This window comes from Corticium candelabrum, chromosome 1, assembly GCF_963422355.1.
Source record: "Corticium candelabrum chromosome 1, ooCorCand1.1, whole genome shotgun sequence".
Lineage (NCBI taxonomy): Eukaryota > Metazoa > Porifera > Homoscleromorpha > Homosclerophorida > Plakinidae > Corticium > Corticium candelabrum.
This window is the reverse complement of record NC_085085.1, coordinates 9,954,479-9,974,492: the sequence shown is the minus strand read 5'-3', so window position 1 is coordinate 9,974,492 and position 20,014 is coordinate 9,954,479. Positions and strand designations below refer to the sequence as shown.

The window sequence follows — 20,014 nt, the reverse complement described above, 5'->3', positions numbered from 1 at the left end:
CCAAAAATGTACATCACACAGCTAGATCTTAAAGACCAAGGTATCCTGTGTTTTAATTTTGTGAAGGCCATCAATCATGCTATAAAGTAGGCTGCCAAAGCCTGCAAATGTTAATTGGACCTGTACACATGACTCAATAATTCCCCAAATGCAATCCAACAATTGCAAATTAGCTAATAATATTGCAAGTCGTGCTTCGACAAAGTTCATTTCAAAACAAACTGCAGTAGAGTAACAGAAGACAATCTACCTAGTGTACAAACACACAGGGACAACATTTTGTGTCACTTAACAAAACACTAGCTACATAGCTAGCTTGTGACTCATCTAAATCAACATCATCAAGAAGACAATCTTAATTCTGTTAGTAATCCTGACTTCAATCTTTGCTTCAAATCCGTGAAAAACACCTTGATGTCGAAGATGAGAAATCCAGTGAATCAGCAGTGTTTAGCAGTGAGACTGGTCTGCTGTCTTGATTAAAGACAGAATTCAGGCTTTCATCAATTACTTGATCAATAGCTATAAAATAACAATGTGACGTTTACAAAACAGAGAAAAAACGCATGTGCTGTACATTTGCAAGCATAATCAACTTGAAAACATCCGCTCAGCAATTGGCAGTTTCTGTTGATAGCTTCTGCAGGAACTAAGCAATAGTGCTTCAGATCACACATTTGATTCACCAGTGCAATGACAATAGGTATGCAATCAGGTTCATCTTCACTTTGAATCATGTCTGCAGACCCTATGTTAGTAATCATGTGACCAGTAGAACAAGTAAGTTCGCCGACAGCATCACTGCCACATTGTCCAAATCGAAATTGTGTAACATACCCTTGAAAATACCAATACTTTAACCATGCAGATTGCACAATTAAACATCACAAAACTATTCAGTCAAAGTAGCTATAGAGGTAGCAGAAGACAGTGTGCCTGACAGACTGGCTACTTAGTGGGCATGCAGGCATGCAGACAAACAGAAAAAGAAGAAAAATGGCAAACAGGAAGAAAGAGCACACAGACATGCAAACAGTCAGAACAACACATGCAGATAAACACAAACATGCAGTCTGCATGTTCATACCAGAACTGTAACTCATATGGCAAGGCCTTGACACATCAGACAGAATGGGCTTTTTGACAACTGCATCTGCCACAATTCCTTGTGGGAGCTCACACTTCCAGAGGACTACTGTCTTGGCCTCAAAGTTCACAGAATGACTGACTGTAAGATTAGATGATTGTAACTGCAAAGACTGCATGGTTACATCTGTAGCCGTCATCTCAGAAAACACCGTATTCTGCAACTTTATGTCAGTTGAATTTACATCGTGCAATCTAATGCCTTGACTAATCACACCACTCCAAATGGCAGTATCAACAACTGATTGATAAATCTTGATTTGTTCCTCATCGTGGTTCAAAAACTGAGCATGTGTCAAAAGTGACTGCCGGATCTCAAAATCTACAATGACTCCTTCGTTAAACATAGGACATGCCAAACGGGACATGGTCACAACAACGCCAACCCAAGTGCTGTTGTAAGAATCCATGCCTGCAATCGTTGTATTTTGAAATAACACTTGCTGCACAACAGAATGCCTGATGTCCAATGCATTAAACATTCCACTTGCAAACTTATGTAGGACAAAATCACTTCTGGATATTTTCAAAGAGTAGAACAAAAAGTCGTTCATTGAAACGTTCTTAAATGAGCATTGTGCCAATTCCAAGCTGTAAACAGCAAAGTCATGATAGTCTGAGTTGTGGACTTTCACAAGGAAGAAAGTGACATTGTTCAAAGCCGTAATGTTTGTGAAATGCATGTCACTGTACACAGTAGTTGCAAAAGCGACATCATTCCATATTTCATTTTTCACGGTAAGTCGCCTCTGTGTCGAGTTGGTAAAGGTAACATTTTGAAACACATTGTTACTAACTACACCATCTGAAGAAGAGAATTCAATGGCAGTCATGTTAATAGTAGTGATGTTTCTTTCACGAGTGTTCCTAATGGTTTGTTTATTTACCAGCACATTATAATATGCACCATCAGTGATATGCAGGTTCAAGTACTCTGTATTGACAAACGATGAATCAGTAAACTGATATCGGGTTTTTGTTAAGTTTTGATAAAATGCTGTCACTGTGGTAAGACCATATGCCTGGTAGTCCACCAGATTTTGATCTATTCCTGTGTAATTTACAAATCGTCCTCCGCAGATTAGGTTGTTGGCAATTTGTGTGCCAACACTCATCACATTCAATAGAGCGACATCATAACCTGTATTGTATTCCCAACAGGCATTCAATGAATACCAGTCGTGTATGGTCAAGTTTGAGTACATTCCATGTACAAATTCTGCAGTCTTTATTGACCATCCTAAAATGCTAACTTCATTCCATGAATTGTTTCTATACACAGCATCAATCATACTGATATTATAATATGCAACACTATTATCCTTGCATTCATTGCATAGTTCCCTCACACTGTACCAATTCCTTACAGTAGTACCACTTTGGACTGATTCCATTGAGACAACATCTGATGTAATAATGTCATTATAAACCCCATTGATATCAACATAGTTCGTCAAATTCATATTGACAAAAGTGCAGTCATTGAATGTGCAGTTCACATTGCGATGATCACTGGTCACAACATCCCTGTAAGTGACATTTGTCTGCCTGACATTGACCAGATCATATTCAGTTGCGGTTAGGTTAGAGAACCTAGCTTTAGAAATATGTCCATCTTCAAGAGAAACATTGTTGTATGCCATTTCATCTTCTTTGTGGTGAATCCACACATCATTTGATGACTTCCAATTTTTCACAAAACTGTTCGACAATTCTGAATCTTTGTAAGTTACATGATTAGTTACAACGTCATGATACTCATTACGAGACTCAACATAGCTTGCCAATGTGACATTAAAGAACTTTGACTGAATGTACACTGACTCAAAGACTCCATGATTTTTCATCACACATTTAGTGAATGTTGCATTTGTATGGCTTACATTCACCAAACTGCAGTCAATGGTAGAAAACTCATTGAACACAGTATTTCGAACAATTGAATTATGAACAGATATGTTACTAAAGAAGCTGTTGGTAAAAACACTGTTTCTGTATGAGACATTGGTTGAAGTGCTGTTGACTGCAGTTACATTGATAGCCACTAATCCATTGTAATCTGAATCAAACGTGGATTCATTCGTGATTGATGCATTTACTGATTGAAATCCTTCCACAGTCATATCCGTGGTCACCATGTTACGTCTCGTAGCATTGACTGTTGTATAATTTGTCATTCGAATCCTGGTAAAATTAGCAAACTCTCCTACCAAGTTGTGATTTACTGAATCAGAGAAATTACTGTCTACCACACCCAATTGTTTCAGACTACATTTATCGAGTGAAAGATTTACAAATGACGTATGAAGAAGAGAGGAATTGAGCAAAACTGTTGATACAAACTGAACATGTTTCATCACAGCTCCAGAGAACAGAGAATCAGAATACAAAACTGTTGTACATCTGCTGTTTCTTACTGTTGTATTATAAGCTTTCAATTCAGAATACTGTGCATCAATAGTAGTTTCATTGACAATTGTGGTGTTCAGGGAGTAAAACTTTGTGGCTCTCATGCCTTGTGTAATCATATTCTTCCTGACAGAATTCACAGTAGTGTAATTCTTCAGATGAATTTCAGTAAACATAGCATCTTGTCCTACAAGTTGTAACAGTATCGTGTTCGTGAAGTTGGTATACGATACGCTAATATTCTTCACAACAGTGCTATTTATGTTGATGTCAACAAGCAGAGTCTGATCGACAGAAACACTTCGAAAGTCTCCACCATCAACTAAAATATTTGTCAGATTTCCTCTCACAAAACTAGAGGTCGAATATGATACATCGTTCATTCTGCAGTTTCTTGCCGTTGTATTAACAGCCTTCAGTCCATAGTAATGAGAGTTGCTGGTTGTTTCATTAATTATCACAGCATTCAACGAATAAAATCCAAATGCTTTCATTCTGTTGGTGACCGTGTTTACTCTAGTAGATCCAACTGTTGTGTGATTGTGAAATTCAACGTCTTTATAAACAGCATTGCTGCCCACCATTTCATGAAATGAAGTGTCGCTGACTTTACTGTCCAAAACCGTCATGTTCTGGTGTGAGCCTCCAACCACTTTCAGCTGATTAAAGAAGCCATGTTCAATAAACACCAAAGAAAAATTTGAGTCATAGAAATATGACTGGCTATAATTCACAAAGCTAGAACTACAATTGCGAGACTGCATTTTCCTTGCAACCAAATTCATATACACTGCATCTGTTGTTGTCTCATTAATGATTAGTGCATTTAATGATGTCATTTCTATGGCAAGCATGTTTTGAGTAACCATATTTGTACGTGTTGCATTCACGGTAGTATAATTCCTCAGTTGAATGTCTTGAAATAATGCCTTATCACCATCAAGATTGAAAACTTGAGTGTTGGTAAAATTAGTAGCCAGGACAGAGAGATTCCTGAGAAATGATGTATTTAACAGCAACTGATCAAAGCTTGAACCATAAAGAGTTGAGTTGGCAAACAAAGCATCATGCCAAGTGGATGACTCAAACGTTGAGTTTTTGAAGTCAGTTGAAACAAATGTAGAATTATATGAAGTAGAATTTCTCACAGTTATATTGCCAACAACCAGATTTTTGTACACGGCATTTACAGTAAAATCATCAATAAGTGTAGCATCAAATGAATGCATATCAGAGACAGTCATGTTGATTGTAGACAGATTGCGACGGTGAGATCCAATGGTTGTGTAATTCCTCAAGTCACTGTTCGTAAACAAAGAATGCTCTACTCTTAATCCATAGAGGTAGTTGTCCCAATAACTAACATTATCAGACACAAGACCCGACACAAAGGAGTTTTGCAGCACCAAGCCAACAAGACTTGTATTATACATTGACGTGTTAGTAATACTGGATGTCCTGATGTCAAGTCCACCGATGTAAGTATTCCGAATATTAAAGTCAGACAACTGAGATGAGAGGAATTGACCATTGCTGATGTTACAATGTATAAATCCACCATTTGTAAGAGTCACCGAGCGTAGCTTTAGCTCACGGATCTGAACATTATGAAGTTCTATCTGCACACCAGAAAAACCAGACAGTTCCATAACTTCAATCTCAGAATTCTTGACAACAACTCTTTGAACAGAATCAAGATTAGATACAATCAACTTTTTAATGTTGATGTTATCCATGAAAACATCCTCTACTCTCCCATTTGATAGAATCACTTCATTAACTAAGATGCTTATCATTGTCATGCGACTAACTTTTACTGATTCAGCTGAAAAACAATCCAGTGCCCTGTTCTTTATAGCCCTGTCATGAACTTGCAGATTCTTTAACAGACATGGGCATTCTAATAAAGAAAATCACATATATAATATAATAAAATATATCTGTCTAATAACTTACTGTCAGCTGACAAGACTGCTGAAACACTTGTCTTTGCCTGGGTACTTGAAATGGCCTTGCAAGTGTAACGTCCCAAGTCATCAGTATTCACCCCTACAATGGTAAGAGATCCATCTTTGCTCACGATGTGTCGTCTGCTCAGTGAAGGAAAAAAAGCTCTGTGATGGAACAGCCATCGAGTTTGAACAGTTGACCCAATATTACTAACAACTTCACATGGCAATGTGACAGTCAATGAAATCAAACAGCTTTCATCCATCCATGGTGAATACCGAAAAACAGGAATATAGGTTGTATTAAGAACTCTGACAGCATTTAGTACAGCTGAATGTCTTAGAAAATCTGACTGACAAGAATCGACAGCTGTATGGAATCGAGGAAGCGCAGATGCAGCTACACCTCTATGGAGGTTCCCAATAATGTCACCAGTAACAATGTCTCCCCATTCTATAGCAAGTTTACCTTCCTTCAGCAAGATCTCTGTTGCGTGTAAAATACTTAAAGCATTATAGAGTGGCAGGTCAAGTGTTATACTGTTGTGTTTCCAAGTCCAGTAGGTTGACAATGATTCCTTCAGTATCTTTTCTAATTTATTGTGAATGACTAGCTGGTTAACGTCTAATTCATTAACAGTCTGCTCTACACACATGTAATCCAGGTGTACAGCAGTGTCAGCTGGACTTTGTAGTATTTCCAGTGACTCTAGAAACAACAACCATAAAAGAGAATCGTATAACAACACAATATGCTTACCACATTTCTCTAGATCGTCAGCGCCAATAGATCCCTGCAAGCACTCTGTTTTGCGAAGATGACAAAGGCTAGCATATAAGATCCCATTTCTACCACAGATAGGTTTTTTGACTCGATTTCTGTAGCGAGCATCACAATCCACATTGCAAAACAATTTGTATTTTTTGAGCTCACATCCAGAACCAATAACTTCTGTTCGGTACCTCGTGATATCTAAAGTTAGCACTGCTAACTAAAATGAACAAACACATCTGAAAATTGCATCACCATTGACTTGCCAGCATATTGTCTTCTGTTCAACTGTCAGCTCACACTGCTCTCCCTCACTGCAAATTACCTCTCTGCACTTGACTAGAGCAAAATGAAATGACAATCACAATAGCTCAGGCTAGTAACAGCACTAGTAGTGACAAACCTGCTCGCGTTGTACGATAGAGTCTGCACAATGCCTCGCTGTCATGATAGTGCTAAATAAAACCATGATAAAACAATGCCCATATAGACAATGAAGAACACTACCTATAAGCTTTACAAGTATCAATTTACCCATAACCCAGCACAACCAGGTAGACAAATAAGTTGTTTATATACAAATTACTTTGCTGTACATATCTGACATAGTTGCAAAAATCGTAGACTACCAGCTACTGCCATGTAGATGGAATTGCTATAATATATTATAATTATAATCAGAAGAGTACAACAACCACTTACTGACCGATTTTGACAAGGAGAGCAAGCCAATACAAACAACCACAACACACACAGCAAAAGAAATCGTCTTCATGTTGATATGTCTATCACACAAATACTCCATTGCCTAGAATAACCCACAAGAAACAGAATTAAGACATACTGACGTGACTGCTTCTGCTAACACTAGCCCGTTGCCACTGCTGCTGAGACTTAACTCTAGACTGATCTCTATAAGCGGAGGAAGAAGACCAAGGCAAGCCTGAAATGACAATTGTAATATAGAGTCCAACAATAATCTATTGACACAACACAGATTAGATTGTAAAACAATGGGCCAAAGTGTGATGACAGTGTAGTTGCTAATTCAATAACTTCTAGGCATGAACAAAGAAGCACTTGTTCAGCAATATATGCACCAAACATTCAAACATTCTGGTCCATGTTAGAATCAATACAAGCATGACAACTCACAACATAACCTCGTCCAATGTTACTGCTGTGCTCACCAGCAATCACCCAACAAATCCATATTCAACATGCTTCAAAATTCTATGAATAATGTCAATACGTTATTGTTTACATGCTGAATACCTACTGTGTATCAATTATTTGACCAATAACCTGTAGCACTCATTCCTTGTTTGAAAATCAAAGACAGACACCCTGGAATGATAATTAACATGCATAGCAAATGCGATTAATTATTAATTATATATCTTTGTGTTGTAATTACTTACCATATGTACATTAGGCAACCTGCTGATAACTTGATCTATTAATATAGACATCATACTGCATGCATGACATTACAATACTAAAAGTAGACATAGAGCAGATATGCAATGTGCTTCAAGCCATAATGTACGTTAAATATATAGGTGTGTATTTTGTTATACTGTGGTCAAGTTTAATGTCACCAATTAATTGATATATTATCATCATTAAACATTCAAAGATTAGTACTCATTTTAATGAAACTGAGGTTGTCAGAGAGAAGCTGTTACTCACTGCTGGATGAGGTTGGTCGTAACTGACTAACTACTGACTAATTATCTAGCTACTAAGTCTGAATTATTGCATAATTAAGATCTAATGTCTACTGGTTGTATACTAATTACTGTACATACTTGTATTGAGGTGTTCGGGTTTGTTGGTGGCTTGGACTTTAATTTGTTTTCTTTTTGATTCATGATGTCTTCTGGCAAAATTTTCATTTTGGATCTTGTCAGTATCTGCCTGGGTTCTTGCTTCTTCTGTTGGCGGTCATGGGAGAATGTGGGAATAGTTCTCTGAGTGTTGGGTTGTTCTAAATAATGTTCCAGTGTCTTCTGACGAGTTTAATTAACTTATTTTCATGGGCTCCCAGTTGGAATTCTGTGATAAACATTAGTCTTTCTATTGCGGCATTTCTATTACGGTCTTGTAGGTATTCGTTTCTTTTACATGTATATCATTTGACCATTCTGTTGTTTGTTGTTTCTTTAGCCTCTTTGTTTGAAATGTTGGAGTTGTTGTAGTTTCCGTTGTTTGTAGATTTCTTCATCTAATGTATTAATTCCTGATGAATCTGATGAGTTCACCATTGTTGACACTCTTTTTGATTGACTTTGGATGGAAGCTGGTCCTATTAAATGCTGAAATGTTTTGTTCATTTAGAGGGAGTCTTTGTGTTTAGAATGTCATTGTTCTGGAATCAGCTACCTTTGTATATGATATGCCATTGTTATCGATGGTCCAAGTGAGAGATATGTTCAGATGGTTGTTCAGTGTTGTCAGGAATTGCTCTAGAGAATTACAGCCGTGTGTTCAGGTGCGGAATACACTGTCTGTGTATATTTAAGAGTGTAGAAGGTGATGTCTTTTGTGATTCAAGAAACGAGATTTCCACTTGTGTCATATAGATGTTCGCAAAGGATGGCGCGGAAAGGGTGGCCATTGCATCACTATAAATTTGTTTACAAGTTTGCAGTTAGAAGGCGAAGTGATTGTGTACTAAGATCAGACGTCCTCCCTCTTTAATAAAGGCAGTCAGCCATGTGTCCTAGACTCCTTGTAGTGTGTTAATTCGGACGGCTTCGTTGAAGACATCTATGTCTTCTTGCTGAGAAAAGCTTGTATACAGACTTGTTATGTCAGCTGTTATTACATCTAGTGGTAGTGTAGTCTTCTCAATTTTTTGGAGAAGTTTTTTTGAATCTTTATGATTTATGATTTTCCTGGTATGACAATTGGTTGTTGTAGATAGTGGTCAATGACTTGCTTTGTCGGGCTGCTGGGCTGCTGTATCCTGCAAAGACAGGTCTCAGGGTGGCTGGGGTCCTATGTACTTTTCTTCCAATCTTTGAGAACTGAGCTGTCATCATTGAACGACATGTTCGTGCAAACAATCTGGAATATAGATATTCCTACCAAATCTTGACGCACTCACCAGTCTATACGTACGTAGAGTACACCTGTAGGACCGAACAGATCTATTCAAACAGCGTTAGGATATGATGGTTTTCGTATATATATATGGCTCTGGTCAACGTATAAGCCTCGGTATCCCAGACTGCTTTCCGCAAGCTCTGGTTTCGACTGGCACGTGCACTAGAGACATAATTCACGTGCACGCATCGCTCACGCTCGCGTGAATCATGAACAGGTCGTGGGACTTGTGCTTTCTGTGCGAGCAGTTATTGCAGTGGGCAAGCCGCAGTAGTTATTGAAAGAGAGCCCCAATACGGGGAATGTCGCCTACGCACGCTGTGTTCTTTGCAGAAATCGACTTTCTCGAGAAACAATTGGCTACAGAAAAAATTTACGTGATGCAGTGATCATACAAAACAGCAAAGGGTTTGTACATTTTGTTAATTAATATTGATTAATTAATTAGAATAAAGTATGGATTGTAAATAAGTAATCGATCATTTAGAATTTAATTTATATTGATTTTAATCTTAATCTGCTGTGTGCTCTAGTAAATTTATAGTAAATGTATAAATACTGTATAGGATGAAACATCGGTGGGAATGTATTTTGGCGATTTGCTAAGAAATTGACAGGTAGCATATTTGAGGATTTTATTTTAGTGGTTGGACATCAGTGGTGACTAATTGATACCGTATATGTACGATATCCTCACTTACTACATCTGTATTTGTGGCCATTCGTCACATTTCCTTAACTTACTGGTATGCAACTATACAGTGTAGTGATGAAGAATTGCTGTGTCAGTGCAAAGAACGTATCACACATAACTCCACCTGCTTCATTGATAGCTTCATAACCTAATTCTGATGTTTAACCTTCCTGTACCTCATTCTCATGGTTAACCTTCCTGTTAGACAGGGTAGGCACAAAAGACGTCAAGCACTGCAGTGTTACCATCTTGTGGCCACATGCATTACCATGATGCCATACCGGTATTCCGGTGGCCAAATTAATGGCGGACTTTATATTGGTACTTGCTGAAAATCTGCCTATCTCACAAAATAAATTCCTCGCCGCCAATATGGGTATTTCATCTTATATGGTATATACCAGTACAGTATTTATACAGTCGAAGGCAATAGTATCACTATGGTCACAATGGTAATTCATGATTGGTTTATATTTACAAGTGGTATAGTCTACATGCATTTTAAATAATTTGTACAGACCATACAAGATAAATGAGGCTTAACTCAACTTTGATAGCTAGATGATTGCCAGGACTGTACAGAAACCCACAAATTTTTGTATGCTCTTATTTTGTATATTTTGTACATTTCTCAAACATACTAAAATTAGGAGCATGCTGATATGTATCAGTATTGTGAACATTAACCAATACCAAACATCGATATCTATAATGTACAAATGTGCTGCATCTTTGACAATTGTACTGTCGTAACATCTGCCATTGTTATATTGTTACACTATGCACTCACATCACTGTTATAAACATAAACATAAAAAGTTGCTTCCTGTCGACCTAACAAGCACTGTTGGAAGTTGTTAAGTAAATTGCATATGGATAGTCTTTCGTGCCAACAGCTTTAATGTTTGCATGAAACAGGGTATCCAACTGCAATTTTTGTCTTCCCAAACAATGAGTTATTTGTGCCACAGTAACCCGGATGTTTTAATAAGCAAGCTAGTGACCATTCAAGCTTAGAGCCACCTTCTAGAGAAGAAAGGGCTGAACCAAGCTATATCTGTGAAACTACTATTAGCATGAAGGAAGAACATGCTGGTTAATGGAATACCAGGATACAAATCTGACATCTCACATGGCATCTGTCCTACAAAATTCTGAATGCATGCTTTCCAAATTTAAGTTGTTAAAGAGATGATGATTAATGTCTTTGTTGCCAAGATTTTAGTTACTTAGTCTTGTTGCTAGGTAGTTGTTTGTTGCCCAATCTGGTGGCATGGTGACATTTGGACACCAGGCCTGAGGAAATTCCTAGTGGTATTGACAATGTGGACCTGAACTCTTCTAGTCAGCATATGCAGGGAAAGCTTGTAGTTTAACAGTGTGAAATATTACATACAGTAATTTGTGCCATTCAACACTGTCTCTTCTAACCTAAATTGCTGATCTACAAGCAGTTTGTAAAAGTTTGGTGAGATTGTTCTTATTATTAGATGGTGAAACATTAGACGATGAAACAAGCTCCAGAGAAAGAAATAGTCTCATTACATAACTCCTCTTGGTGCAATTTCAGGTGTGTTAAAGCCTATGTTGTTGTCTACATTGTACAGTAAGCTATTTGTCAAGTTGTCCATACATACATACATACATACATACATACATACATTTTCACATACAAAATGTACAACAAATCACTCTACTCACAATACACTATGAAATCTAATCACTGGTGTTACAGACTCAAACAATGGTACTGTACCCAAAAACTTATAAAATGATTCTGTTGCTTTGCGTCTAAGCCAACAGTGTCTGATAAATCTCTGAGTGCCCATTTATAACTGTTTATGATTTTCGGCGGCGGTATTTTCTGGCTCTTCTGCCAGTACATAACAACAAGGATTGAAAACCACAATTTCTGGTTACCTCCCATTAGGAGGATATCTAAGATACGGCTTTGCTGGTTAAAGTGAGGTGGTGTGGAAGCATCTAACGAATGTAGTAACCTAACCGCATTTTGCAACACTTATCTCCATATTGGGCAGTTTTCAAAACAATGATCAATCATATCTTCTACTTGTGATTTACAGGCTGGACATGATGCTGTGGATGAGAGACCCCATCGGTGTAGTCGATAATATGTTGGTAGAACCCGATGTAACAGTTTCCATATGATATCTTTTTGAAATGGCAGACAATTCCCTGTTTCTGGTATCTTTCAAACGTCTTTCCACTGTTCAAATAATAAGGCACAGAATGTTGTCTCCCATTTTGTCTGACTGACAGGAGTCTCGAGCTTTGTGCACACAATGTGCCGATAAATATCCAACTCGGTGTTCCATGGACATGTAGCTTGTTGTCTGAAGTTTGAAAAATGCATAGTTTAGCTGACCAGTGGGTTGGTCTAGGGCATGTTTGTCTAAGAAGATGTCACCATTCCACCGGTATTGCTTGAATTACTCTAGGGTATAGTTGATAAGCTACTGTGCGGCGAGCTGGAAGTGGACGTTTATGTATATTTCCTCGACTCTCAAAAATCCCAAACGTATGATGGATGGATAAAACAATGGCTTTTTGTCTTCATCTTTGATGAAGGGGTTTCCTCACAGTGTCTTCGAACATGCTTCCTCATATGTTTGTGGCGGTTTCCAATCTCGTGCACCATCATATTGTCACCAAAGACGGAAGAGGTTTCTGTGATATGGTGAGAGTTGTGTCATATTACATTGCGTGGTTTCCAGTTGATGACCGCAAAGATGGCTAGTTTCATGTGGTATTGACCACTAAAGTGGTATAATTCTTTCATTGCCAATTGTTTCCATGCTGCAAGGTTATGATCATCAAAGAGCCTATTGATGGTTTTGAAATGGATTACTGCTACTTGGTTCTGCAAGTGAGGCATTCTCACTCCCCTGCAACGTGAGGGCGCTATACATACTTCTCGTCTCACAAGAGGCAAAGAGCCCCTCCAAAGAAACCCCCATAGTAAGTCCTCAAACTGATGCGTGGTGGTCAGGGACATTGATAGGGTGTGACCCACATAGTATAGTTTTGTCATGGCGTACATAGACACTACTTTTGCTCTACTAGAGTAGGATAAATCACGTTTCTTCCATTTTGCAAGAGAATTTCGTATTGTCTGTAGCATTGCATTCCAATTGAAAGTTACGGTGTCGTAATAGGAAGGACAGAATCTTAATCCCAAAATATGGATTTGTTGATTTCCACACTGGATCTGTAATGGAGTGTCCTGTCTATTTGACCATTGTCCCAACCACAATTCTATAGATTTTTGTCTATTTAAGATGGCTCCACTTGAAGCTTGATATGTTTGCAATTCTTCGTCTAGTGCCGCAAAACTAGATTCAGACGCTACAAAGCAGGTGAGATTATCCGCATAGCTTTTCACCTTGATCCTTTCTCGTATAATATCATTTTATGTCGAATTGCCGCAGCCAGAGGGTCTGCACACAACACATAGAGCATCAGAGATAGGGGACATCCCTGACGCACTCCTTGCTGTATATTGACACGTGATGTCAGCCACCCATTAGCAATGACATGACTTCCAATCTGATTGTATAATGTGGATATCCATCGACAGGAAGAATTGCCAAAACCAAGAGCAGACAATACTCTACCTAAATAAGTCCACGTGGTCAAAAGCTTTCTTTTGATCCAATGATACAACTTGTGCACGTCTGACATGGCTGGATAACAGTTTCCATGACTGATTTAGTTGATTGGCTAACGTCTTTGTTATTATCTTGCAATCAGCATTCAATAAGCTGATAGGTCTCCAATTGTTTAAATCATTTCTGTCTCCTTTCTTGTACAACATACGAATAACTTCTGTTTGCTGTGACAAGGATAAGATTCCCAACTCATAGACCGTGTCAACCATGTCTACAAAGTCTGAACCCATAATACTCCAGAATGCTCGATAGAGCTCTGTTGATAGACCATCTATGCCCGGAGCCTTTTGCACTTTTAATTGTTTTAAGGCTTCTGTACGTTCTTCTAAAGTGAGCTTGCCTTCATAGCTATTTCTGTCTGTGCTTGACAAAACTCTCTCTGTTGACACAAGTATTCTATGACAAGCATCGTCTTTGACTCTTACATTTCTGTACAGGTTTGAGTAAAAGTTGTGTGTTGCATGTAGCAATCCCTCTTTACTTCAGACAGAACCAGAACCATCTGTCAATTCCGCTATATACCCTCTCATGCCTTTGATGTTTCAAACGCAGCAAAATACTTTGTGAGGTCTTACCACTGTCTAGCCATTTTGCTCTGCAACGAATTTGTTGCCTTTGATTCTCTCATACATTTGTTCATGTAGTTGTTTTCGAAGGAAATTTGCTCATAGCACTGCATTTAAATCGCCTCTTTGAATTTGTGGTTGAGTCTGTTGTAGAGATAGTTCTAGCCTTCTTGAAAACCGTTCTTACTGATTGTGTACTGTTCTCCCATACTGCCGGTAGATGGAATGGATTCTTCCTTTGCCTGCATCCCACCATTGAAGGAGTGATTGAAACCCGTGTTTCTGATGTGGCCAATGCAACCAGATTGCCTATATGCGTCTGCAAAAGGAATCGTCTGACAGAAAGTTGTTAAATTTTCAATATGTTTGTCCACGTGGAGTTCCATTTTGACTTCGTAGTTGAAGGAAGACCTCAGAATGGTCTGCAAAAGAAACAAGGCGAGTACGGATGTCTGTAACTAAAGGTGACAGAATTTTAGACACAAAGAACATGTCTAAACGGGCAGCACTTTGAGATTGATAATAGTCCAGGTATAACCTGGGGTGTCTTTATTGTGAATTTGATATAAGTCTAGAAGATTGAAAGAGTTAAGATGGTTCTGCAAGTTGATAGAATCCGTCGGCCAAAGGCCAATGTGAGCTTGAGACATTCTGTCCATTGCTGATCTAAGACACTGTAAAAATTGCCACTGATTATCATGTTTTGTGACACTTGGACTTGTGACTGATTCTTGGTGAAGAAGTCTTTCCTTTTAGTTGGTGTTACTGGTGCATAAACTGTGATGATGTTCACACTTAATGAGCCATAGCTGATATAGACACTTAGATACCTTCCTTCTGGGTCACTGTAGACTTGATTGCTCTGCATGCTTGGTAGACCGCAGATTATAATAGAAACTCCACATCTGTAATTACTTCCATATGCATGATAAACAGTGCAATTTGGAAAGTCACAACTCCAGTCTGACATTCAGCAGTAACACAAGTTTCCTGCAGACAAAGCACATCAACGCGATTTTCCTCATCCACTCTGCAACACGTAAACGTTTGAACGGATTACGCAGTCCTTGCACATTGAGAGTAACAATTTGAAGAGCCATAATTATTTTTTGTGATCAAGAAAATTGGAAACACAAATCAAAAAGAGATTCAACACAACACAATACTTAATTGGCCTGCATCAAACTGCGGGTGACTGAGGTGGAGTAGTTTCCTTCCCTCTGTTAATTCTTTTTTTTTGTTTCTTTTTTTCACAAGGGCATTGGGCTTAATTTATCTCTCTTTCTCTTTCTGTGGTCTATGTCACTCGTCGCTGACATGTCTGTTTCATATTCTTCCTCATTGATCAATGGTTTTGCTTGACTTGGAATGACGTCATTTTCACTATTTAAAGGTTTTTGTGAATCATTCTGAGTGACAGGTGTTGATCTATCATAAACCAATTGAACTGGAATCTCATCTTCTTTAGTACTAGCATCTTGCTGTTGTTGATCGAGATCTGTTTGTAGATCTCTTGTGTGGCTTTCTGACAGGCTGGCTTTATTTGGACAGTTTTTATACATGTGAGAAGATTCCCCACAATGGTGAAAACAACAATATGAAGAGGGGTGAGAACAATTTCTAATCTGATGATCCTCTGAATTGCATCTGTAACATCTCAGTAGTTAGGCGTAACGTGTGTAGAACCTCAAAAAGTATCGTCCGATCTGGTATGCTGATTGGAAGTTTCTATGTGGGTTTACCACTGTAAATACTCTTACATCAGTCTCTATAGTAGGTGCAAAAGCATAGCAGCGTTGATGAACTTTGTAACTTGCTCATATGGACTAAGAGTCCTTTTTTATTACGTCATCAGGCATTTCGTATGGTACTTTCACTGCTACGTATGCGGCAGGATTCCTGTGTGGAATCTTCTCAGTCGATGTGCACTGATACCATTGATCTTGAATCTGAAGACCGTTGGCAACCACCATATCTTTTATAATTTCTGTAGCTAGAATGATCTGCCAAATCTGGTGAGATGTCTGAGTCACGCATTTACTTCTTGGTCGTCCACAAGCGATGTGAGAGACGTAGGTATGTCAACATCAGCGACGAGACGAACGGTTAACGGGCACCTAAGTTGAGCTGCCATGCCTGCCATTGAAAGAGAAGGTAGGTAGATTGCTTTGAGGATTTCCCACGTCTCCAAACGAGATAATAGAGTGTTAGGAACACTATCCAGGAAAAGGCGATGAAAAATGAACGCCAAAAGCAGAATATATCACGATGTGGTCAGAGCCTCCATAAGTGTGGTGACGCACAGGCCTCACAATACATACATAAATACATACATACATACAGACATGCATACACACTTATATACCTACATGCATGCAAGCATACATGCATACATACAGTGTGTGTGTGTGTGTGTGTGTGTGTGTGTGTGTGTGTGTGTGTGTGTGTGTGTGTGTGCATGTGTTCTTGTGTGCGTGCGATCCATGTGTGTGTGTGTGTGTGTGTGTGTGTGCGCACGTGCGTGCATGTATGCTTGTGTGTGTGTGTGTGTGTGTGTGTGTGTGTGTGTGTGTGTGTGTGTGTGTGTGTGTTTCTGTCTATCTGTTTGTGTCTCTGTGCATTACTGACTCTCAGTTCATGCTAGAACCAGCATCAGCTACAGACAGTTTACTGCCACTGAATTCAAATATAGATTGAGTATTCACTTTTATTACTTTTATTCCAACTCGAGTTTACACATTGGCTTTGACATTGTTGCTAGCATGTACGTTAGTGTGTTTGTGACCTGCATGCTAACACGTTTATTCTCACAATTGACACTATTCTTAGAGTTAGACAATGTGCTTAACAACATGAAAGGTAACATAGCCTTCATAAAACTAACAGTGGAAGGCAGCAAAGTCACAGTTCAACAACTATGAACTATAGTATCAGACAGCATTTTGTGTATTTTGTTTAATTAATACTTTTTGGAAGGCTGTGTCCTCTCTTTGGTCTGTGTAGTTGCTTTGGCATTATATGTCTACTAGCTGAGATAGAATTTCCTGAGCTGCGTCTAGACAGTGTAGGCCAGCCTGCAGTTTCCAAAATAGAACCTGATCTCCTCATTGGTTGTCTTCTGCTAATAGCTGTTGGCTGCAATCGGATATTTTCCCTATGTTTTGCTAGTCTTTAATTGGCTCCAAACAGGTGCAAAGCAGACGAGAGTCACTGCTGGGTGTGAGGATAGGATTTTTGCCTCGTATTTTCCAATATTTATATTAGAGCAAAATGTTTCTACAGCAGCATGCAAACCACCAGCTCTAGACAAGCTTTCAGACAAACCATTTTGAAGGTCTTGCTTCTATATAACACAGTATAGTTGGTTTTTAACTTGAGATTGCTTGCTTTCTTCTTCACTATTCGGTTGGATGTTATCAATAGCTTTTATAGTATTGCGTGGAGAAGCATCAGGACATTCATGAGATATGGTGTTAGTGGACTGTGTTGTGTCTTTCACATAGGGAACCTCCCCCTGTCTACTCTCCACGTACGCGTTACGAGGGCCTGTAAAAGAGGCTAGTTTAGTAGTGTCTTAGAAGATTTTTTCTGAGCCAGAATATGTAGTACTGTGCATGAGCTCTGTGATTGTATGATGATGGTATAAAGATGCAGCCCATGAAGGTTGAACCCTCTTCTGGTAGATCGCTATGTCATATATACTGCCTATCACTTAGACAAAATTCTGCTACAGCTGCAAGTATGAAGACAATAACACCACACAGTGAAGAACATGTCTGTACTGGAAAATTAGAATACATGCTTTCCATTGGAATCAAACAGTGATCTGTGCATGGGTGCTATGTGTTGAAAAGTCTCGATTGGTTGATCTTGAGCACTGCTAAGGTGGGCAAATGCTTCCTTTGTTTCCACCAATAAATTAGTAGGAATAGGGTAGCCCAAAGAATCCACATATTAGGAAGTTTTTGCGGTCACATTAGTAGCAAGTACAGTCCAGTAATTCCCACTCATAGGTTTGCAGTTTGTGTGACTGCTTCAATTCGTACATTCACAACGAGGAAAATTGGTGGAATAGTGTTCTTCCATGAAGAGCTGACATTATGGATTCTCTCAACCTGGATTTGTGAAACTCTGACAGGACAAGGCAAAGGCAGTCTTGTGAAGACTGGTTGAAGAGGTCGGCCAGACTCTCAAGCACTTCGTTTGTCAACCATCTACTGCATGCCAGTTTAGACAGCTGATGGCTGGGATCACTACATGCTGTTGCAGATGCTGGCTAATTTGATAAGACTTCTTTGAATGTATGTATTAAGTTATGATCAAGTGGCTCAGGACTAACGGTTTCAGGAATGTGTTAGCTCTGATTGAACCATTTCTCTTCTTGAAATACCTGTTGCAAAAAAGAAATTCCTATATTATGATATAGATATGTGTTTGGGTCACACAATTCTTTTTAATTGTGCAAGTAATTTTATTGGGTTAATTAGGTAGAAATATAGTTTGTTTGGCTTTGAACTATGACTGTAAATTCTCACTTGATGATGACGTTGTAAAGCGAGAAAGTTGATTTATAAGACATTGCAATCTAAAATCTTTCCAGCCAATTTTGGTGTATTGAAATGAAAATTTAGTTTAGTCAACTAAAATTGTTATTGCAAGTGGTCCAAATTACAAATTCTCGACTTCTTAACTTGAACAAAATGATTTGATAGAACTCAAGTCAAGGGCGTAGGAAGCGGGTGTTGGGGGGGGGGGGCTTAACTCCTCGCTCAGAGTAGGGGCTTAACTCCTCGCTCAGAGTAGGAATTGAAAATTTTCTGTGCCAGTGACTTTTGCAAATACGTTTACTGTCTGACGAGCAAGGTAGTTTTGGCTAACTCATGATCGATGACATTTACAGTACAGCCCCCTTCTCCTGCTTGAGAATATCCCCTTCCTACACCACTGCAAATGTCGTTACTTCAGAAATTTGTGATCAAAGATATTAGATTGTTTGGATACAGATGGTAGATCTTGGTATTCAATGGTAGACATCACTGTCATGGATGCTTTGTCGTCTTCAGCTTACATTACTGGTACAAGTGCAATGAGGAACTGTGTCAGGTGAAGGTTTACACAAGGTGGATCACTGAAATTTCTGAAATAAGACTACTCTAAAAGTGTTTTAAATTCCGATAATATGATGTGGTGTAAATAGCCAATGCTTTCTGGTTACTTAGTGTATTTTGATAATAATGCAGGTCTAGTAGTACTGTAGCCTCTTTCACAGGCCCTCTTAACGCGCGCGTGGAGAGCAGACCGTAAGAGGCCGTGCCCGCACATGAAAGATATTTGTAGTAGCACATGATATTTTGTAACAAAACAGATAAGCTCTGAAAACCTTGTTGTCAATAATTAGTTACCTTTATCTTTTGTCTGGGGCCACAAAAGTTTAGACATAGAGTCACAATTTGCCTCACCACCATGGAAACGACAACTCTGCCCTCTATGCCATCCTTCGCTTTTTTGCGTGCGGCTCTTTCACGCAGAGCATAGCAAGGGGGCTTTACGGTGACGTTGTCACGTGATACAACTTGTTGCAAGTCTCGCGTGGAGGAACTGGCTTAGAACAAACGGATGCATGCATGGTGTAAATGCATGGTTGGACCCTCTGACTCCACCAGGAAAACATGTATAGT

General features: G+C 38.9%; 1 protein-coding gene across 3 annotated transcripts; it reads right to left on the bottom strand.

Moving 5' to 3' along the window:
• Nucleotides 1–140: 140 nt before the first annotated feature.
• On the bottom strand, nt 141–8,642 carry LOC134181204 (uncharacterized). Of its 3 annotated transcripts, XM_062648445.1 has the most exons (10): nt 8,088–8,642; nt 7,121–7,219; nt 6,983–7,061; nt 6,680–6,731; nt 6,532–6,615; nt 6,265–6,477; nt 5,512–6,213; nt 1,088–5,455; nt 578–838; nt 141–522 (listed from the first exon to the last, which is right to left on the bottom strand). In XM_062648445.1, exons 3-10 carry the CDS (start codon nt 7,049–7,051, stop codon nt 392–394), a joined length of 5,880 nt encoding a protein of 1,959 aa, XP_062504429.1. In that variant the 5' UTR covers nt 7,052–7,061; nt 7,121–7,219; nt 8,088–8,642; the 3' UTR covers nt 141–391. The 3 variants fall into 3 exon arrangements, with proteins under 3 accessions (XP_062504429.1, XP_062504437.1, XP_062504421.1); XM_062648453.1 differs by lacking the exon at nt 8,088–8,642 and having other exon boundaries at nt 7,121–7,248; XM_062648437.1 differs by lacking the exons at nt 7,121–7,219; nt 8,088–8,642 and having other exon boundaries at nt 6,983–7,108.
• Nucleotides 8,643–20,014: the final 11,372 nt, after the last annotated feature.

What these genes read in the sequence shown, in the direction of transcription:
- LOC134181204 (XM_062648437.1), bottom strand. Translation starts at nt 7,081, where the DNA reads ATGGAGTATTTGTGTGATAGACATATCAACATGAAGACGATTTCTTTT. An exon ending in CCATATGAGTTACAGTTCTG is followed by an intron (nt 839 to 1,087) that starts GTATGAACATGC and finishes GGTATTTTCAAG; the next exon opens with GGTATGTTACACAATTTCGA. An exon ending in AGTTGATTATGCTTGCAAAT is followed by an intron (nt 523 to 577) that starts GTACAGCACATG and finishes GTTATTTTATAG; the next exon opens with CTATTGATCAAGTAATTGAT.